The sequence below is a fragment of the Aquarana catesbeiana genome, linkage group LG13 (genome assembly GCF_042186555.1).
Source record: "Aquarana catesbeiana isolate 2022-GZ linkage group LG13, ASM4218655v1, whole genome shotgun sequence".
Lineage (NCBI taxonomy): Eukaryota > Metazoa > Chordata > Amphibia > Anura > Ranidae > Aquarana > Aquarana catesbeiana.
This window is the reverse complement of record NC_133336.1, coordinates 21,110,262-21,130,795: the sequence shown is the minus strand read 5'-3', so window position 1 is coordinate 21,130,795 and position 20,534 is coordinate 21,110,262. Positions and strand designations below refer to the sequence as shown.

The 20,534-nt window shown below is 46.2% G+C and overlaps 1 protein-coding gene across 1 annotated transcript in view; it reads left to right on the top strand.

The window, feature by feature from the left end:
* Positions 1–20,534, top strand: part of TDP1 (tyrosyl-DNA phosphodiesterase 1) — a 143,550-nt gene that overhangs the window by 69,203 nt on the left and 53,813 nt on the right. The window contains exon 13 of the mRNA XM_073610531.1: positions 1,294–1,401. Within this exon, the coding sequence (XP_073466632.1) occupies positions 1,294–1,401 (108 nt within the window). The remainder of the gene's footprint in view (positions 1–1,293; positions 1,402–20,534) is intronic.

Here is a 20,534-nt window from a genome sequence, read left to right as displayed (position 1 = left end):
CCTTGTAGAGTCCTCTCTATTACATGCACTCCTACACTTTATACAAAGCTACAGATTAAGTATTTGAATGCTAAGACACTTTTTTATACAATGGACTTTGATGTATACACATTCCGTGTGAGCTACTACAAGGAAGGACAGATCTGTGCAAGCAACGTAGGAGATGTCTTCTAAGTTCTATATACAGTAAAACCTTGGATTGCGAGTAACGCAGTTTACGAGCGTTTTGCAATACGAGCTATTTTTTTTTAAAAATCTGACTCGATTTGCGAGCGTTCTCGCAAGACGAGCAGGATTCAAGCCGCTGAGGTGCGCAGTACCGCATGTAGCCAGAGGTGCGGGGGCGCCGGTGACGCTCGAAGACACTCAGTTCAATACACACAAATACACACTGTACAAATACAGTAGTACCTTGGATTATGAGCATAATCCGTTCCAGAAGCATGCTTGTAAATCCAAAGCACTCGCAGACACTCAGAGACGCTCGGTTACCTGAACCGAAGCCCACGATGTCACCGTTGTCCCTACTAGCAGGGAGCGTCCATCTTCGCCCCTCTTCCTTCCGGGGCCAGCGAACTCTGGCTCTGTGAGTGGCCGGAGTCACGTGATGTCACTCCCACGCGTGCGAGTCACAGCATGACCCCTATTAGAAAGGGCACGATGTGCGCTCGGCTTTTTCGGAAATATCTCCTAAACCGTGGCACCTACAGTTAAGCCTTAATATAGGCTTACCTGTAGGTAAAAGAGGTTGTACAGGGTGTACAACCACTTTTGCACTGGCAGGGGTGATTAAAACAATCGGCCTTTATTCATATAAAACCTTTATCCCAAAAGGGAAAAAAAAAACAGTTTGCTGTAACTGATTATAAAGTGTGAGCTGGAGCATGGATTCAATTTGTTAGTGTATCTAAATCTGCCAGTCCATCTAACACTCCTCACCCCCCCAGACTGACAGTGCTGCTGTGTGCAGTGCCTCCTGTGCTCCTTCATCCAGAGTGGAGGCGCTCTAAAACAGGAGGTGTGTTACTGGCCAGATCACCAGGTGAAAACAGAGGGGGAAAAAAAAAAAAAGAAAACAAATGCAGCCACCACATCTAATGCAGTATATTCCATTTTTGATTTGGGGTTTAATGCCGCTTTAATGCTGTTTTCTATCCTCCTGAATAACATAATAGCATAACAACACTGGTTATGACAACATTGGCAGTTAAATGTATTATAAGGTTTTTGTGTGCTGGTGGGGGGTTTGACTTTGGACCTCGTTATTATTCAGATTTAATTTTTTGTTTTCAGCAAGTGGAAAGCCGAGACATCGGGGCGTAGCAGAGCCATTCCTCACATCAAGACCTACATGCGCCTATCGCCAGACTACCGGGAGCTGGCCTGGTTCCTTGTGACAAGGTACAAAACTGACCTGGACATTTTATAGATAGGCAACTCCTATCCTCATGTTGATTAGTGGTCCCAAATTAATAATATCTACTGCAGTAGGGAACAGACACAAAAGATACGCTCAGCATCTTTCCAAATAACTGTTCTGCTTTATTATGACGCAATTGAAGGTTTTTTTACACATGATTACGGAGGTATCACATTAATATTACAATTGTACTTTTATGGTAACAAGGGGCGTAACATAGGCAGGCTAATTCTAATCAGGACTCGAAAGAATGCAAAGATGTAATGAAAACATTATTAGTGTCGTGTGCACAGTGACTGCAGTGCGCAATACATACAAAATAGAATACAATTATATACAGAACTTACAAATTTCATGTACAAAAACAAACTGAACAAATGATGTCATTATTGTAAACCAGTGAGGTCATCTGTACATACTATAAATGGATCCAGTGGTCCGTCCACACTGCGGGGGGCATACCGGCCGCCTTCATGTATTTGTGGATGTTACTGGTTGTTCTTTTTTCGAAAACAAGTCAAGGTGTGAACCCGGACATCTCCCATGTGCTTCAGAGCTACGGTAAAACAGTAGGAATAGGATGAACCCATTGTACTGAAAGTGGACCTGTCATCTGATACATTGGGGTTCATCTACTAAAACTGGAGAGTGCAAAATCTTGTGCAGCTGTGCATGGTAGCCAATCAGCTTCTAACTTTAGCTTGTTCGATTAACCACTTGCTTACTGGGCACTTAAACCCCCCTCCTGCCCAGACCTATTTTTTAGCTTTCAGTGCTGTCACTCTTTGAATGACAATTGCGCGGTCATGCAACGTTCTACCCAAATTAAATTTTTATCATTTTTTTCACACAAATAGAGCTTTCTTTTGGTGGTATTTTAATCACTGCTGTTTTTTTTTTTTTTTTTTTTGCTAAAACTAAAAGAAAACGAAAATTTAGGAAAAAAAAAAAGTTTCATAGTTTGATATTACATTTTGAAAACAGGTAATTTTTCTCCTTCATTGATGTGCGCTGATGAGGCTGCACTGATAGGCTGCGCTGATGGTTGGCACTGATGATTGGCACTAATTGGTGACACTGAAGGGCACTGATGATCACTAATCAGTGGCACTGATGGGCAATAGTAGGTGACACTGATAGGCAGCACTGATTGGTGGCACTGATGGGCAGCACTGGTGGGCATTATTGGGTGGCACTGTTGGCACTGATGGGTACTGATAGGTGGCACTGACAGGTGGCACAGATGAGGGAGCCATGGCTCTCTGTGTGAGGGACCGATGTCCCTCTGACAGAAGTCGGTAATCAGCTTTGTGAGGGAAAAAAAAAAAGAAAACGATTTCTGATCTTCTGTTTACAGCATGTGATCAGCTGTCATTGGCTAACAGCTGATCACATGGTAAGGGGCCAGGCCATAGACTCGGTGATCACAGGGGGCGCGCAGGCAGCTCATGCATGGGAGGAGGTCATATGACGGCCTCCCGGCAATTAGGGTCCACGCTGTAGCCATCATCCGGCTATAGCGCGGGCGGGAAAAGGTTAAAGGAGAAGCGCAGCCAAAGCTCGTTTTGGCTGTACTTCTGTGCATCACAGGAGTGCAGTTGATTCTGCACTCCTATGACCAGTTTTCAGCAGCAGACAGCAGGCTGAAACCCGCTGTCGGCTGATGTCAGAGCCACTCCAGGCTTGGGACAAGATCGCGACAATGAAATCGGGATCTGCTCACATGCCTGGCCCATCACGCGGCTCAGCCTCTCAGCAAGCCACCAAGACCCTGAGCCGACCGCTCCCGTCGCCTCCACAGCCCAGCGTTCCAGTAAGCTCTGAGAACCGAGCGATCTGGGGTGTTTGATCATCCGGTTCTCAGAGTTAGAGCCGGCGGGGGACAGATGCAGCATCCACCTAGGTAAGTATGATTCAGAAAATGGTATGGATTTTCAGGGGAACCCCCTACGCCAAAAAACCGGCGTGGGGTCCCCCCAAAATCCATACCAGACCCCTATCCGAGCACGCAGCCCGGCCGGTCAGGAACGGGGGTGGGGACGAGCGAGCGCCCCCCCCCCCCTGAACCGTACCATGCCACATGCCCTCAACATGGGGGGGTGGGTGCTTTGGGGGAGGGGGGCGTCCTGCGGCCTCCCCCACCCCAAAGCACCTTGTCCCCATGTTGATGAGGACAGGGGCCTCTTCCCGACAACCCTGGCCGTTGGTTGTCGGGTCTGCGGGCGGGGGGCTTATCGGAATCCGGGAGCCCCCTTTTAACAAGGGGGCCCCCAGATCCCGACACCCCACCCTATGTGAATGAGTATGGGGTACATCGTACCCCTACCCATTCACCTGGGGGAAAAAGTATCAATAAAAAAACACACTAGACAGGTTTTTAAAGTAGTTTATTAGACAGCTCCGGGGGTCTTCTTCCGACTTCGGGGGTCTTCTTCCGACTTCGGGGGTCTCTCCGGTCTCTTCTCCCAGCGTCCGATTCTTCTCCGCTCTCTCTGGCCTCTTCTCCCGGTGTTCGACCTCTTCTCCTGCTGTCTGGTTCTTCTGCCGGCTCCTCCGCTATCTTCTGCCACTCTTTTGCTAGCGGTGGCCCGGACTTCTGCCTTCTTGTCTTCTTCCCTCTTCTCTTCTTCTGATGTTGACACAACGCTCTCTCCGGCTGTAATGCTCTCTGAGCGCTCCGCACTGACTTATATAGGTGGTGACCCCGCCTCCTTATAACGTCACAGTCCCTGGGCATGCTGGGACTGTGACGTTTTAAGGGGGCGTGGTCACCGGGTGATGTTTTTCCTATTGCAGCGAGTGCGAGATGTAGTACCCTGCCCTTGCGTCGTATCTATCCGGCGGAGTTACGACGTAAAGATTTGAAGCAGGCTTCAAATCTAAAGTACGTGGGATTTCCGACCTAAACGGTCCGTCGGAAGTCCGATGCAGACCACACACGGTCGGATTGTCCGACGGATTCGGTCTGTCGGACCAGTCCAGTCAGAAAGTTCGCCCTGTGTGTACACGGCATTACGACTTTTCGACGGACTAGGTTTGGCGGACCGGACCCTGTCGGACAATTCGACCGTGTGTGGGCTCCAGCTGATTTTTTTTTCCCCAAAAGTCCGATGGACCTAGAAATAAAACATGTTTCAAATCTTTCCGACGGACACGAGTCCGGTCAAAAGGTCAGTTCGTCTGTATGCTAGTCCGACGAACAAAAAATTACGCTAGGGCAGCTATTGGCTACTGGCTATGAACTTCCTTGTTTTAGTCCGGTCGTACGTCATCACGTACGAATCCGTCGGACTTTGGTTGATCATGTGTAGGCAAGTCCGTTCATTCGGAAAGTCCGTCGGAAAGTCAGTTGAAAAGTCCACCAGACCTAGTCCGTCAAAGTCCACCCGTGTGTACGCGGCATCAGATTGCCCTGTATTTGGCTCCATCCATCTTCCCATCAATTCTGACCAGCTTCCCTGTCCCTGCTGAAGAAAAGCATCCCCACAACATATTGCTGCCACCACCATGTTTCACAGTGGGGATGGTGTGTTCAGGGTGATGTGCAGTGTTAGTTTTCTGCCACACATAGCGTTTTGCTTTTAGGCCAAAAAGTAAAATTTTGGTCCCATCTGACCAGAGCACCTTCTTCCACATGTTTGCTGTGTCCCCCACATGGCTTCTCGCAAACTGCAAATGGGACTTCTTATGGCTTTCTTTCAACAATGTCTTTCTTCTTGTCACTCTTCCATAAAGATCATATTTGTGGAGAACACGACTAATAGTTGTCCTGTGGACAGATTCTCCCACCTGAGCTGTGGATCTCTGCAGCTCCTCCAGAGTTACCATAGACCTCTTGGCTGCTTCTCTGATGAATGTTCTCCTTGCCCGGCCGGTCAGTTTAGGTGGACGGCCATGTCTTGGTAGGTTTGCAGTTGTGCCATACTCTTTCCATTTTCAGATGATGGATTGAACAGAGCTCTGTGAGATGTTCAAAGCTTGGGATATTTATTTATAACCTAACCCTGCTTTAAACTTCTCCACAACTTTATCCCTGACCTGTCTGGTGTGTTCCTTGGCCTTCATGATGCTTTGATAAAGTCACGTGGTGTGACGCAACGCATCAGGGTAGGAGGAGCCAGGTGCCGACGCTTCCTGGGGACGGCCGTACCCGGAAGCCTGATTGTTTCTGCTGCAATTTCGCTAACAGTTTCAGTTTTTAATGTAAGTTACTACTTTTTATCAATAAACTTGTATTGGAATTACTTCACTATGGAAGCATCTCCTTCTTCATTGTTATTCTGGGGTCGGTGGGAGCGCTGGTGACTAGTTAGAGAGTCTGACCCACGCATACCCTTTGGAAGAGGGGGACGGCTGTTGGAGCATCATCCCTGACAGAGGAATATTAACTATCTGCCTGACTTGGCCCATTGGGGGCCGCTGATAGAGGTGAGAGGCTGGGGGAAACACCTGTGTGCTGCACCTACTGTTCAAGTGAATGAATCCAGCACAAAGTCACGCTACTGGCATGTTAATATTAACCATCTGTATGGACATTATGAATCACATTGCATGAAGCATTAGTTTTGGACTTGATCACAGTTCACTGTCACAGTTTTTTTCTTTTTTTCTTTTTTGTATCTTCATTATTATATAATTTTAGGGGGATAGAGAAGTTGGATTTTGGGAGTCTATTTCAGAGTCAGATCTGTATATATGCACGGCTCTGCACTAATGTCACTTTTTTGCACTTGATCACTTTGTATATATATATATGTGATATAGAGTTGCACTTTTATATTTATTATTGCATCACAGCTGCTCTGATATCATCTATCCATCAGCATTATTTATTTGGTGTAGGAAATTATTTTTATTTATTAAGCTGGAGAAAATTATGCACAATTTATGACACACTTTGAGGAACTGTTTATTTTCATCTATTGTGTCGGTGTTTAAAAGCACCGTTGGTCACAGTTTTACACAGTCTGATTGAGGAACACTTGAGTTATTGAATGGTATATATATATTTTATTCTATTTTATTTTGGTTTATTTACCAGTATTTAATATTTTTGCTGATTTGGTTGCCCCCTAATGGGAGAAGTAAGTATTGTCCATCAAGAGAGTTTTTGAGTATTGAGCAGTAAGGAAGCATTGAGATTTCTTTAGTTTGAGATTTATATCAAGTGGTAAATTTTGATTAGCGCCACATCATTTTTACCTTTAATGTATTTATACTGAGATTAAATTACACACAGGTGGACTCTATTTACTAATTAGGTGACTTCTGAAGGCGATTTGTTCCACTAGACTTTAGTTAGGGGTATCGGAGTAAAGGGGGCTGAATACAAATGCACATCACACTTTTCACTTATTTATTTGTAAAAAATCTTGAAAACCATTTATCATTTTCCTTCCACTTCACAATTATGTGTCACTTTGTGTTGGTCTATCACATAAAATCCCAATAAAATACATTTACGTTTATGGTTGTAACATGACAAAATGTGAGAAATTTCAAGGGGGATGAATACTTTTTCAAGGCACTGTAATATGAGTTCAAACCTAAAGAAATCTTTCGATTTCAATGTATTCATTATTGTTGGTATGAGCATTTGGTACAGATCAAACAGTCCACAGAGAAAGTAAGCAAATGACGTGCATGGATCAAGCTGGTATCGAATAGACATGTAAAACGATCAGTGAAGATGTGGCGTCGTTGCTGGCGCATATTTTGGATCAATGAGAAGATCAACAAATCCAGTCCACAGAGCGTTGATATCAAAAGTCACATCATACATATGGGACAAGAAGACCATGATGGTCAGCCAAGAAGGAGGGAAAAAAAAGAAGGTGGAAGAGAGTGGGGGGGGAAATGTAGAAAGAGAAAAAAGAAGTAAAAAAAAAAAAAGGGGGTGGGGGTGAGGACAGAGAACAGAAAAGGAAAGAGTAAGGCCCGTTCTATAGGAGGAGAGAGGGGAAGGGAAGGAGAGAGAAGCTGACATGGGGGACCCCCGCCACACCAGGTTAGTGAATTCGGATGGGAAGAGGGGCACGTATCAAGGAAGAATTTGAGGGTGACGGTAGGCAACCCAAGGATTCCAGATCTTGTCAAATTTCTTTTAGTTGTTGGTAATGGTGTTTGTCAAATGTTCATTTATAGAAAAACCATCCAACCTGGTCCTAAACAAATCCTTTACTTTGTATCTAATCAGGCAGACTCTTGCACTACATAGTTGAGGGTAATTTTAAAGTGTTTCTAAACCCACAACAATAAAATCCGTCTGTATATATATGCAGTAAAGCATGCTTGTTATACTCACTGTGGAGGGATGTAAAAGGCTGTTTGATCCTGTCTTCTCTGACCCCCCCCCCCCTTCTTTCAGTGCCTCCAACTCATCTCTGGCTATTATAGAGGGAAGGGGACGGGCTGCACATGCTCAGTTTGGTGTGTATTGCTAGAGGTTTTTTTCTTTTCTTGGGAGGGTACATGTGATCAGCACAGGGCCAATCGGCACTGCCCAGACAGAGGGTCAGGGGTCCTGCAGTCTTATAGGACAGTCGGAGGAGGATGAAAAATCCTCCTACAAGCTTTAACCAGACACTGATGCAGTCCAGTTCTGGGCACTAGTCCTCAGGAAGGATGTACTGGAAATGGAGCGAGTACAAAGAAGGGCAACAAAACTAATAAAGGGTCTGGAGGATCTTAGTTATGAGGAAAGGTTGTGAGCACTGAACTTATTCTCTCTGGAGAAGAGACGCTTGAGAGGGGATATGATTTCAATTTACAAATACCATACTGGTGACCCCACAATAGGGATAAAACTTTTTCGCAGTAGGGCGTTTAACAAGACACGTGGCCGCTCATTAAAATTAGAAGAAAAGAGGTTTAACCTTAAACTATGTAGAGGGTTCTTTACTGTAAGAGCGGCAAGGATGTGGAATTCCCTTCCACAGGCGGTGGTCTCAGCGGGGAGCATTGATAGTTTCAAGAAAATATTAGATCATCACCTGAACGACCACAACATACAGGGATATACAATGTAATACTGACATATAATCACACACATAGGTTGGACTTGATGGACTTGTGTCTTTTTTCAACCTCACCTACTATGTAACTATGTGACTATCACAGAAGTCAAAAGACTGCTATATACTGCTGATGAAAAAGGGTATTTAGCCGTTTGTATTTACTAAAATAATTGCATTTCCATGTTCCGTGTACTGTCGGCTCACAAATATGCGAATTGGATGTGTTTTGAACATCATCCGATTTGCATTACATGTGAACCAAACCGGCTTTTTTTATGGAGCCGGTTCACATATGTGCGGTGCAAATTCAGTGCGAATTTAGAATGAGTCCTGTGCGTTTTTCTGAACACTGCAGTGCGGTTCAGACGGGAATTCCAGACTCATTGCCTTCTATGGGGACACTTCTGAATCGCACATGTCATCAGTTTTGAACACAAATAAAAAAAAAAAAAAAAAAAAACAGTGTGGGAGTCCCCCCCCCCCAGATCCATAACAGGTAACGTTCCTGTTGTGATTTTCTTAAAGTGATTGTAAAGGTAAAATGTTTTTTTTTTTAAAATAACAAACATATCACACTTACCTCCACTGTGCAGCTCGTTTTGCACAGAGTGGCCCCCGAACCTGCTCTTCTGGGGTCCCTCGGCGGCTCCTCCCCACACCTGATAACCCCCTCGGAGAAACGCTTTCCTGAGGGGGTTACCTTGCGGGTGCGCTCCCGAGTGCAGCATTCGGTGTCCATAGAGGATTTGATTGACAGCAGCGGGAGCCAATGGGTGCGCTGCTATCAATCTATCCAATCAACAGCCGAGAACCCCGGGCAGAGAGACATCGCGTCCCCGTGGGCCAAGTTCGAGGGCTCAGGTAAGTAAAATGGGGGGGCTGGGGGGCCGGTCACTGACAGGTGTTTTTTTACCTTAATGCATAGGATGCATTAAGGTGAAAAAACACAAACCTTTAGTGCCGGTTCACATAGGGGCGACTTGTCAGGCGACCTAGTCGCCTGACAAGTCGCCTCCCGTTCTGTGCTACGGAACCGTTCTAATAGGAGCGACGCAAGTCGCTCCGACTTAGAAAAAGGTTCCTGTACTACTTTGGGGGCGACTTGGGGCGACTTACATAGACTTCTGTACAGAAGTCGTTTTGCAAGTCACCTCGGAAGTCGTTTGCAGGTCGCCTCGCTGAGGCGACCTGCAAGTCGTGCCGCCCCTGTGTGAACCGGCACTTACAACCCCTTTTAAGTGTTTTGTTTTGTTTTTTGTTGTTGTTTCATGTTTTTATTTTTTTTGTACTTACCCCAGATTGTCTGGTGTTTTGATATTCTGTATTTTAAACTTCTAATTTTCCAATAAAATTAGATTAAATGTAAAGAGGAGCTCCAGGCTTCCCCCCAAAAAATAAAAGTCAGCAGGTATAGTATTTGTAGTCTTTTAACATAAGGACACTTACCTGTCCAGAGATCCAGCAATGTTCTCGCCTGAGCCGATTTGTCAATCAGGCTTCGGGTGCAGGCGCCGCCATTGTTTCACAACTGGTTTCCTGCTGCGCATGTGCGAGTCGCTCTGCGCCTTGTGAATGGTCCCGTAGTGTTCTTGGACCTGTGATGTGTCCCAGAAGACTGCGGGGGGAGGAGTGGATCTGAGCCGGAAGTGGGTACCTGTCAAAACCATTTTCCCGCTCCCCCTTCCTCCCCAAAAAGGGTCAAATGTGGCAGTGGAGGGGGGATGCGAACAAGTGGAACGTCCCCCTTTTGGGTGAAGTTCCGCTTTAAGGTGAAAACCCTTAAAGGGGTTGTAAAGGTAAAATTTTTATTTTTTAAAAATAACAAACATGTTATACTTACCTTCACTGTGCAGCTCGTTCTGCACAGAGTGGCCCCGAACCTGGTCTTCTGGGGTCCCTCGGCGGCTGTTTCAGCTCCTCCCCGCAAGCATTTACCACCTTAATGCGAGCTCCCTCGCATGGTGGTTAGTGCTTGCGGGCGCGCTCCCGTGATACAGCCGGCGGCTATAGCCGCTCACTGTATCACTCGGCCCCGCCCCCCAGCGCGCCGCGTCATTGGATGTGATTGACAGCAGCGCGAGCCAATGGCTGCGCTGCTTCCAATCCATCCACTGTAGCCAATCAGCGGCCAGTGTGAGTGGAGGAATAGATGTCGGGAACGCGAAGCTGACTTTTGAGGCGTCAGGTAAGTAAAACGGGGGGGCTGGGGGCGGCGGTATTGTCAGAAGTTTTTTCACCTTAATGCATAGAATGCATTAAGGTGAAAAAATGTTTTCCTTTACAACCCCTTTAAGGCTTTAGAACCACTTTAATGGCCTCCTATATGTGTTTTTTTTAGGGGGATTGATGTATATTTTTAAATGACTCACCAACAAAGCCGATTGATTTTAGCGTGTTGCATTGTTTTCTGACGCTGAACGTTTTCTTGTGACCTAGTTTTACTACAAACAAAAGCTTTTTACTGGCTAGATGAGAGATCCATAATGTCTATATGGAACGCGTTTTTATTGACGGAGGCTCTTCACCTCTGAATGGCGCATTTTTCTATAGACAAGTAATTGATTTGTTTACTTGTTTCACTTATGAAGCAGAACTGAGACAAAGAAGCCCCCCCACTAAAGACCATCAATCAGTTCCTGTACCTGAAGATTACAACTCAATACCCCGCTCAGCTTTTGTTATAGAGGTAACAATTTATTCTGCTCATCGTTAATTCTGCGGTCTGCTTGCCGCATGCTCCAGGTATCGGGCGGCGAGTTTTAAGGCCAGGGTTGGCCTCATGGTTTTGACCCAAGGCAAGTAACTCCTCCCTGTATCTGGACTGCCTAGGTGAGATTTCCTTTCACTTTGAGGTTCGATGACGACTGTATCATTCTTGATATCCCGTCCATGTTCTGTCTCGGTGATGGTGGTCTTTAGGACAAAATGGAGAGGGAAGCTCTAGTGGCACAGACCGCAATAATACATAAAACATAGAACCTCAACAGGAGCACCAGACCAAATAATGAAGAGTCCAAGTTGCTTTAATGATTCCTCATATAATCAAAATAAATGACAGTGATCAGTCCATGAGAAAGTCCAAAGTAAATGATATGTGGAATATCCCAAGTGGTCTTGTCTCAAGGATGCTATACGAACGACTAAACACCCAAAGTGCACCGATCACCATCATCAGAGAAGGCTGTGCCCTTACCAAATGACTAGTTTCCACATTATAGGAGCCTAGTAAAGCTTGGATTCATACAACAACGAAGGATCCATCCTCTGGATACAGACAGGATAATGTTGGTATCCACTCCACTGGTAACTCACTTTATCTCTCGCTCCCAGATATGGTGCAAAAAAAAAGAGAGGAAAAGATCGCCAACATAGTATAAAACCGTGATGGTTTATTGAAAAATGTCAAGTTCACAAGTCCAACAAGACATGAATAAAATTCTAGAAGAAAACAATCTGCAGATCGTATAACAAACTAGCGTGGTGAGAGAGAGCATAAACTCCACCCTACTAGTTTCGTCATAACTGACGTCATCGGGGGGTGTGGAGTTTATGTAGAAACCCACGCTATTTAACAGGTCCATAGCGGAAAGGGCACAGCCTAAATAGCGGAAAGGGCACAGACTAAACACCTTATTCAGGCCGCTATTGGTTAAACTGAATGGCACAACCCCTTTTGACGTCAGTTATGACGAAACTAGTAGGGTATGTGGTATCACTACGATCGTTAGGAGTAGGAGAATTTAATTTGGGTGGTTGTTTGGTGGAAGGTTATGATAGTAGCAAGAAATATAAAGCTACATTTTTTTAAAAAAATGTATTATTTTTTTTACTATTTTGGTCCAGTTTTCCTATGTTAATAAATAAAAAAAAAATAAGGAGATATCCATTACAATTTACTACCAAAAGAAAGGCCAATTTGTCCTGAAAAAACAATGCGGTATAATCCACCTGGATGCACAAAGTAGTTGTGATATGTACGGTTTTACAAACGCATGTCAAAGTTGCAAAATTGTGCTTAGGCATTAATATTTGTTTTACCCTTAGCCGTGAATGGGGTTAATGAGGTGGAGCTACTCTCTGTAACCTACTCCTGTTAATCCAGGGTTGTTTAATGATGGGGTCCTTGAGTTCCTTGGTGGGTTAAATGGTGGCGGACTGAATCGCAGAGCAGTGAGTCTGCAGGGGACAGTGCAAAAGATAGGATAAGTGTCACAGCCAGAGCTGATTTTTTTAATTTTTTTTTTATTTTATATTATTTGATTGAGGTTAAAGCTGAACTGTAAGAATCCACTAAATCCGCTAAAAATGTAAGAATCCACTGCTCAGCACCATTCACACATGTAAATAAAAGTACAAGCAGATGGGCGGAGGCCAAGATTTAAATAAACCTTGCATTGACAAAGCACAGTTTCACTTTAAGGATCACAAGCCAGGCTCCGCCTTTTGACGCCCAGGGCATCATACAATCGCCGGTTATCCAGCCCGCACCGTGCTTTGTCCAATCACGTCGCATTCACGCTTGTTCCGTTGTTTCCAAAAGAAGCTCTCAGCAAACCCTCTTCTCCGGCGTTTGAAGAGGTTTTACGTCCTCTCTCATCTCCACCCGTATATATCAGTCCTCGAGGTAGCTTAGCACTTAGCACACTAATACTTCGAGTTTCCATAGCAATGGCTGCGCTCCGAGAATTCTTGTTGTCTTCATTTGGGTGTTTGTTGAAGTGGATGATCGAAAAGGTACCTTTTTTTGGTAGCACTGATCTTTTTTTTTTTTTTTTAAAGTGTAGATTAGCCTTAACATTGATCATTTTATAATGCATTCTTTATTAATAAAGTCGCTTGTAAATGTTTATTCTTGTTCCCACTACGCTCTTGTTTACTGGCAAATACGTAGCATTGTGAGCAAGGAAGCAGATCTGTGCTGGCATTGTCAGTCCAGAAATCACAGGGCCCCGTACAGCCTACCTGACAGGTCCTCCTCCCCCCCCCCCCCCCCAAATTACAGAAATTACAATGTTTTAATAAAACATTTTTTCCAGTTTTTACAATAATTTTTTACATTTTAAAAACTAATTTTATTTCTTTTTTTTTTTTTTTACATTTTAAATTTTTTTTTACAATTTTTTTTTTTTACAATACCAATGGGGGGGGGGGGGGGGGGGGTGTTTGGATGAAATATCAGGGGTTTAAACAGACCCCCTGACATCTCACCTTTGAGACAGAGAAAGAAATTTAGGACACAGATTCTTCAGTCCCTTTCTCTGCAGCCTCAGTTGCATTGAAGATGAATGGACAGGAGACACAGAGTCTCCTGTTCATTCATAAACTGAGGCTTAGTAAACACAGTTTACTATGCTCAGTTATGAATGGACACAGGAGCGATCAATAGCGATCGTTCACTGTGTCCATTTCAGAAAAGGAAGGTCATTTGTAATTTACTGGCCCTTACCTCCACTCTCCATCCACCTGTGCACCCGCAGCAACTGGCGGTGCTGCGGAGGGACGGGGGGGGGGGGGAAGCCTGGGCACACAGTGGGAGTCAGATGGGGGCAGCCCAGGGAAGGGGAGCAGTGCGGAGGGACGGGAGGACAATTGAAGAACAATGCACTGTGTCTGTTTGTGTCTCTCCATCCAGCAGCTGAAAGCTGGCGGGAGAGGGGGAGAAACTGGCTTTCAGCTGCTGGAGGGAGAGACGCAGACACAGTGCATTGTTCTGTAATTGTCCTCCCATCCCGTCTCACCAATCCCCCTGCGGTCTGGGTCCCCTACAGGAGGCCCAGTGGGTACCCCTTTATCGGTGGCCCTGCACTCAGTTTGCTGACCTGAGCTACAGGAAACCATGCCGATGCACTGCATGCTTGTAGTCCCTTACTTAGCTTTGCTGTCAAGCCACAACCCTTGCCAACCTTGCTCTGCCTGACTCAACCTACTTAGACAGTGAATGCATTTCCCTGCAAACACTGCCAGACAGTGGAAACACACCTCCTGCCCATCACTAGACACACCTGCTTATCAATGGAGACATACCCCCTGCTTATCAATGGACACAAGCCCCCTGGTCATAAATGAAGACACGCCCCTGCCCATCAATGGAGACGCGCCCCCTGCCCATCAATGGAGACGCGCCCCTGCCCATCATTGGAGACGCGCCCCCTGCCCATCATTGGAGACGCGCCCCCTGCCCATCATTGGAGACGCGCCCCCTGCCCATCATTGGAGACGCGCCCCCTGCCCATCATTGGAGACGCGCCCCCTGCCCATCAGTGGAGACGCGCCCCCTGCCCATCAGTGAGACGCGCCCCCTGCTCATTAGTGTAGACGCGCCCCCTGCCCATTAGTGTAGACGCGCCCCCTGCCCATTAGTGGAGACGCGCCCCCTGCCCATTAGTGGAGACGCGCCCCCTGCCCATCAGTGGAGACGCGCCCCCTGCCCATCAGTGGAGACGCGCCCCCTGCCCATCAGTGGAGACGCGTCCCCTGCCAAACAATGGAGAGCCTCTCCCATCATCTGGAACTCTTTTTAAGCCATCCTCTTCACTCCTACAAAGCCCTCCTATTCTATAGCTCCATCGTCACCTTCTCCCATTCTCCCCCCCAGAACTTCTCCAGATCCTGAAACCCCCTAACCTAATCTGTATCCCCTACTTTAATCACCCTTAGGTGATCCCTGGGAATGCATCTCTTCAGGGAAGCCTATCCTACCTCATCCCAATAACAAAACTTTTGCTTTTTTCATCAACTTATTCCCACACAATTACCTTTTATAGCACTTGCACCTCCTTTTAGATTGTAAGCTCTGATTACCCGGGCACCTTTAACCCTCTTGCATTAAAGAAGTATAGCTTAAGCTATTTTGGCTATACTACTCCTGTAGATCACAGGAGTGCAGTTTGTTCTGCACACCTGTGACCCGTTTTCAGCTGACAACAGGCTAAAGTCCTAGGTTGGCTGATGTCACTCAGCCGATCCCGACTACATAGACCACTGAGAGCCTGAGTCAGCCCCTCCCATCCCCTCCACAGCCCAGCGCTCCAGTGAGTACTGGAGGAGCAGAGAAAAGAGCCGGTGACTGACAGTCCCAGCTCTCTGCTCAGAGCAGAGGGGGAGAACTGTGTGATCAGCGGTGCGTGATCGCTCAGTTCTCACTGTGGAGACACAGGGGACAGATGCAGCATTGGATCAATCTTCTACCCCTCAAATTTCCTCTCTCCCCACACATATTACAAATCCCCCCCTTCCTCCACAAAGTCAGCCCCCCAAATCCCCCGTCATTGCACAAATCCCCCCCCTTAATTTCCCCTTCTAGCACACATACCCCCCAATCATCCCTACTAGTACAAATCTCCTCCCCCCAACAAAATCCCCCCCCCCCAACCCTCCCTCCTAGCATAAATCCTCTTTCCAGCACAAATATCCCCCCCCCCCATCATCACTCCTATCACCCTTACACAAATTGTACCTCCTAGAACAATTCTTACCCCCTGCCGCCCCCAAATTCCCTCTCTCAACATAAATACCCTCACCCAACTCTCCTCGTGGTGCCGCCCCCCCCCCCCCCCCATCTCACTTGATACCTCAGTGCCCAGAGCAGCCACCCCTCCTGCCCACTCCTTGTGCCAGCCCTGGTTGTAAAGCACCGTTGCAAACTGTTGCTGCTATATAAATCTTGCATAATAATAAATTAGATGCTTCAAAGGGTGGCGCTCTACGTTTTTCCTGAGGCTTTCGTATGGATGCATTTGGGTTGATTCACAGATATGTCCCAGATACAGAGCAGCTGTACCAGCAGCGGACTACTTCTGCAGGATGTTCATACACAGCAATTCCACGTCTTTTTTTTTTTTTTTGCTTTTTGCATATCCAGCACATTAATAATACATCTGCTGCCCCCGCTGTTCTACAACCCCCCACCATCGTGCTGAGTCGTCTTTGCGGCTTGCAGAGTTTGTGCACTTTTGCAGAACTTTCCTTGGTTTGTATACAAAGACGCAGCGCCTGGTGTCACTGACAACACGGGGAATTCTGCAAGCGTCTCTTAGCAACCAACCAGCTGATTATATCTCGGCACGCCATCTCCGTCAGACTGCAGTAGGTGGGTAATATAATAGCAGCGGACCCTCGCCGGGCCCCCAGCCGCTGTGGAAGCCGTATCTGGTTCCTCTATTGCCACCATCCCTATGATTCCTCTGTCTGTTGCATTGCATGCGTGCCTGTGGCTATACACGGCCAGATTTCTCTTTTGATCTCAATCATCAAGGTCTGTCCCTCTTCATCAAAATTGCTTTTAACTCTCACAAAAGAATACAAAGTTTTGTACAGTATTGTCAGAAAAAAGCATGACGTTCCATGAAACGACTGCACCCAGGGCCATCTTTAACCAACTAAATACCGGGCACTTTCACCCGCCTTCCTGCCCAGGCCTATTCTCAGCTTTCATCGCTCTCTCACACTTTAAATGACAATTGCGCGGTCATGCTGCACTGTACCCAAATGACATTTTTTATCATTTTTGTTTCGTACAGATACAGCTTTCTTTTGCTTACCAGGCCAATTCTGACATTTCTCTCCTACAAAAAAAAATCATAATTTTTTTGCTAGAAAATTACACAGAACCCCCAAACATTTTGTTGCATAATTTGAAAGATGATGTTACGCCAAGTAAATAGATACCTAACACGTCACTCTTAAAAATTACACACACTCGTGGAATGGGGCCAAACTTCGTTACTTAAAGCGGAGTTCCACACAAAAATGGAACTTCCGCTTTTCGGAACCCTCCCCCCCTCCGGTGTCACATTTGGCACCTTTCAGGGGGGAGGGGGGTGCAGATACCTGTCAAAGACAGGTATTTGCACCCACTTCCGGCATAGACTCCCATGGGAGTCTATGCCTCTTCCCATCCCGACCGCGCTGTCTGCTGGGAACACACAGCTCCCAGGAGAGAGCGGGGACCACTAGGGACGCGCAGCGCGACTCGCGCATGCGCAGTAGGGAACCGGGAAGCGAAGCCGCAACGCTTCACTTCCTGATTCCCTCACCTAGGATGGCGGCGGCAGCTGCCGAGAACCGAGCGGGTTCTCGGCGTCCCCTGCCGACATCGCTGGACCCTGGGACAGGTAAGTGGCAATGTATTAAAAGTCAGCAGCTGCAGTATTTGTAGCTGCTGGCTTTTAATATTTTTTTTTTTTTGGCGGTGTGGGTGAACCCCCGCTTTAAAAATCCCCATAGGCGACCCTTTAAAATTTTATACAGGTTACAATTTTTGAGTTACAGAGGAGGTCTTGGGCTGGAATTATTGCTCTCGCTCTAACGTTCACGGCGATACCTTACATGTGTGGATTGAACGCTGATTACATATGTGGGCGCGACTAACGTATGCGTACGCTTCTGCAAGCAGGCAAGCACGCGGGGACAGGGGTGCTTTTAAATTTTTTTGTTTTTGTTTATTGTTAATTTTACTTTTATTTTTCTAGTTTTTCTTTTTAGGTTTTTTTTTATCACTTTTTTTATTCCTATTACAAGGAATGGAAACATCCCTTGTAATAGGAATAATGCGTGACAGGTCCTCTTTACAGTGAGATCTGGGGGGGTCAATAAGTCCCCACATCTCACCCATAGGCTGGGAAGCCTGAAAGCAAAAAAGAAAAAAGATCCTGAGGTGGCGGCATTTTTTCAAATGCAGAGGCCGGGCGTGACGTCATAACGTCGCGCCCGGCCTCTGAACGATCATAGAGACTTTGGGGACTGTCTGGCCTGCTGGAAATCTCTATGGTCATTATCTGGCGTCGGTTCCTTCTCCGGTTCGCCGATCGCAGAGGCGAGTCGGGAGAAGCTTCTGAGGGCAGTGGGAGTAGGGGGAGTCCCCTCCCCGCTGCCTGTAAGAATTTTCAGGCGGCTGAACAGCCGCTATGATTATTCTTATAGTGAAGGGAATCGCCAGCGGTGAAAGAAGATATCTGAATGATGCCTGTAGCTGCAGGCATCATTCAGATATCACCGCTTAATGTCCGCGACGTCATATGACGTTGAGCGGGTGGGAAGCGGTTAATCACCACTGAGTTTTTTTATTTTTTGTGCTACAAATGAAGAAAGACCAAAAATGTTGAAAACAAAATGCGTTTTTCTTCATTTTTGTTGTAACATTTTGCAAATAAGTAATTTCTCTTCAGAAATTTTGACCAAAATGTATTCTGCTACATTTCTGTGGTACAAATAACCCAAATCAGTGTATATTATTTGCCAATCATTGAAAATTGATCACACCTGATGTACTGACTGCCTATCTCATTTCTTGAGGCCCTAAAGTGTCAAGACCATACAAAATATTCCCCAAATGACCCCTTTTTTTGGAAAGTAGACCATCCAAGGTAAGAGGCATGACAAGCTTTTTGAAGTTGTAATTTTTTCCCAATTTTTTCCCACAATTCTTTGGAAAATTAATAAATGATTTATTTTTTCACAAAAATTTTGTTTCTCACACTTGGCCTAGGCACACTTGCAACTACACCCTAAAACACGTTCTGCTACTCCTGCTGAGTATGGCGATATGACATGTGTGAGACTTTTTCACAGCCTGGACACATAGAGAGGCCCAACATCCAAGGAGCACCTTCAGCCATTATCCACTTTAAGACCAGACCTTCTTCTGACAATTTTACAAAAAATCTGTATTTTTGCTAGAAAATGATTTAGAACCCCCAAACATTGTATATTTTTTGTAGCAGAGGCCCTAGAGAATAAAATAGTGGGTTTTGCAAATTTTTATGTCACATGGTATTTGCGCAGCAGTTTTTTAAACGCAGTTTTACACACCAACGCATACATACATTTGAATGAATTTTAATGCACACAGAGACTCTAATACCCACATTTTTGGGAAAATATAAAATATGGTGTTGCGCGCTGGTAAAGAGCTGCAAAACATATCATGCTATAAAATTGCGCACGCTTGTGAAATGGCGTCAAACTTCGCTATTTGAAAATCTCGTTTTATAAGCCTTTATTGTTTACCAGTTTAGATTAACATGGGAGGTCTGGTACTAAAATTCTTGCTCTCGCTCTGACGTTCGCCGCGATACCTCACATGTGTGGTGCTATCGCTGTTTACGTATGCGTACAAGACCAACGTGTGCGTTCGCCTTTTCACGGGGGGGGGGAGGGGGGCGCTTTACATGTTTTATCTATTTATTGGTGGGACACTGGTACAGTGACAGATGTTTTTGTGCACTTGTACACTGACAGATGTTGATCGGCCACAGGCGGACACTGACAGATGTTGATGTCACAGTGGTACATTATTGCAATATTGCAGATGTTTTGTGCACTGGTAAAGATGTTTATGGGGGCACTGTGACAGATGTGTATGGGGATAGGGACAGTGGTGCTTGGTGTAATGGGGGGGGCTGGGGGGGATCTGTGACAGTACTCTGTGTGTAAAATCATCCTTACACACAGAGCTGGCATATTATCCTGCCCCCCCCCCTTCTCTCTGAGCTCAGCAGGGAGAACTGACACAGAGACACGCGTCTCTGTTTATACTGGGAAGGCTGTGATTGAACACAGCTGTCACGTGATCTGGAGGGCCAATCACAGCGCCCATATCTCAATCCCGTCTTGGCTGTGTCCCATGATCACAACCTTCACAGGATTGCGCCGCAGTGCGGCCTCTCGTTCTGAGGGAAGTTCCTGAACCTACACTCAGAACGACAAAAGGCCCACCCGGGCTGTTTATGTACAGTGGCCAGGTGGGAGGAGGTTAATATTGAATGGACCCTGGGCAAATATTTTCTTGGGCCCCATTATTACATAGGACCCCTCACCATACTACCCCTCCCCCCCGCTATTACAACTGACCCACCCCCCATAAATCCCCCCACCCCATTATTTCACTGAACCCCTCCCCCATACTACACCTATCATTACACAGGGCCCCTCCCTCATACTACCCCCATCATTACACAGGACCTCCCCCATACTACCCCCATCATTACACAGGACCCCCTTACTATCCCCATCATTACACAGGCCCCCCCCCATACTACCCCCATCAGTACACAGGACCCCCCCCCCCTTACTATCCCCATCATTACACAGGACCCCCT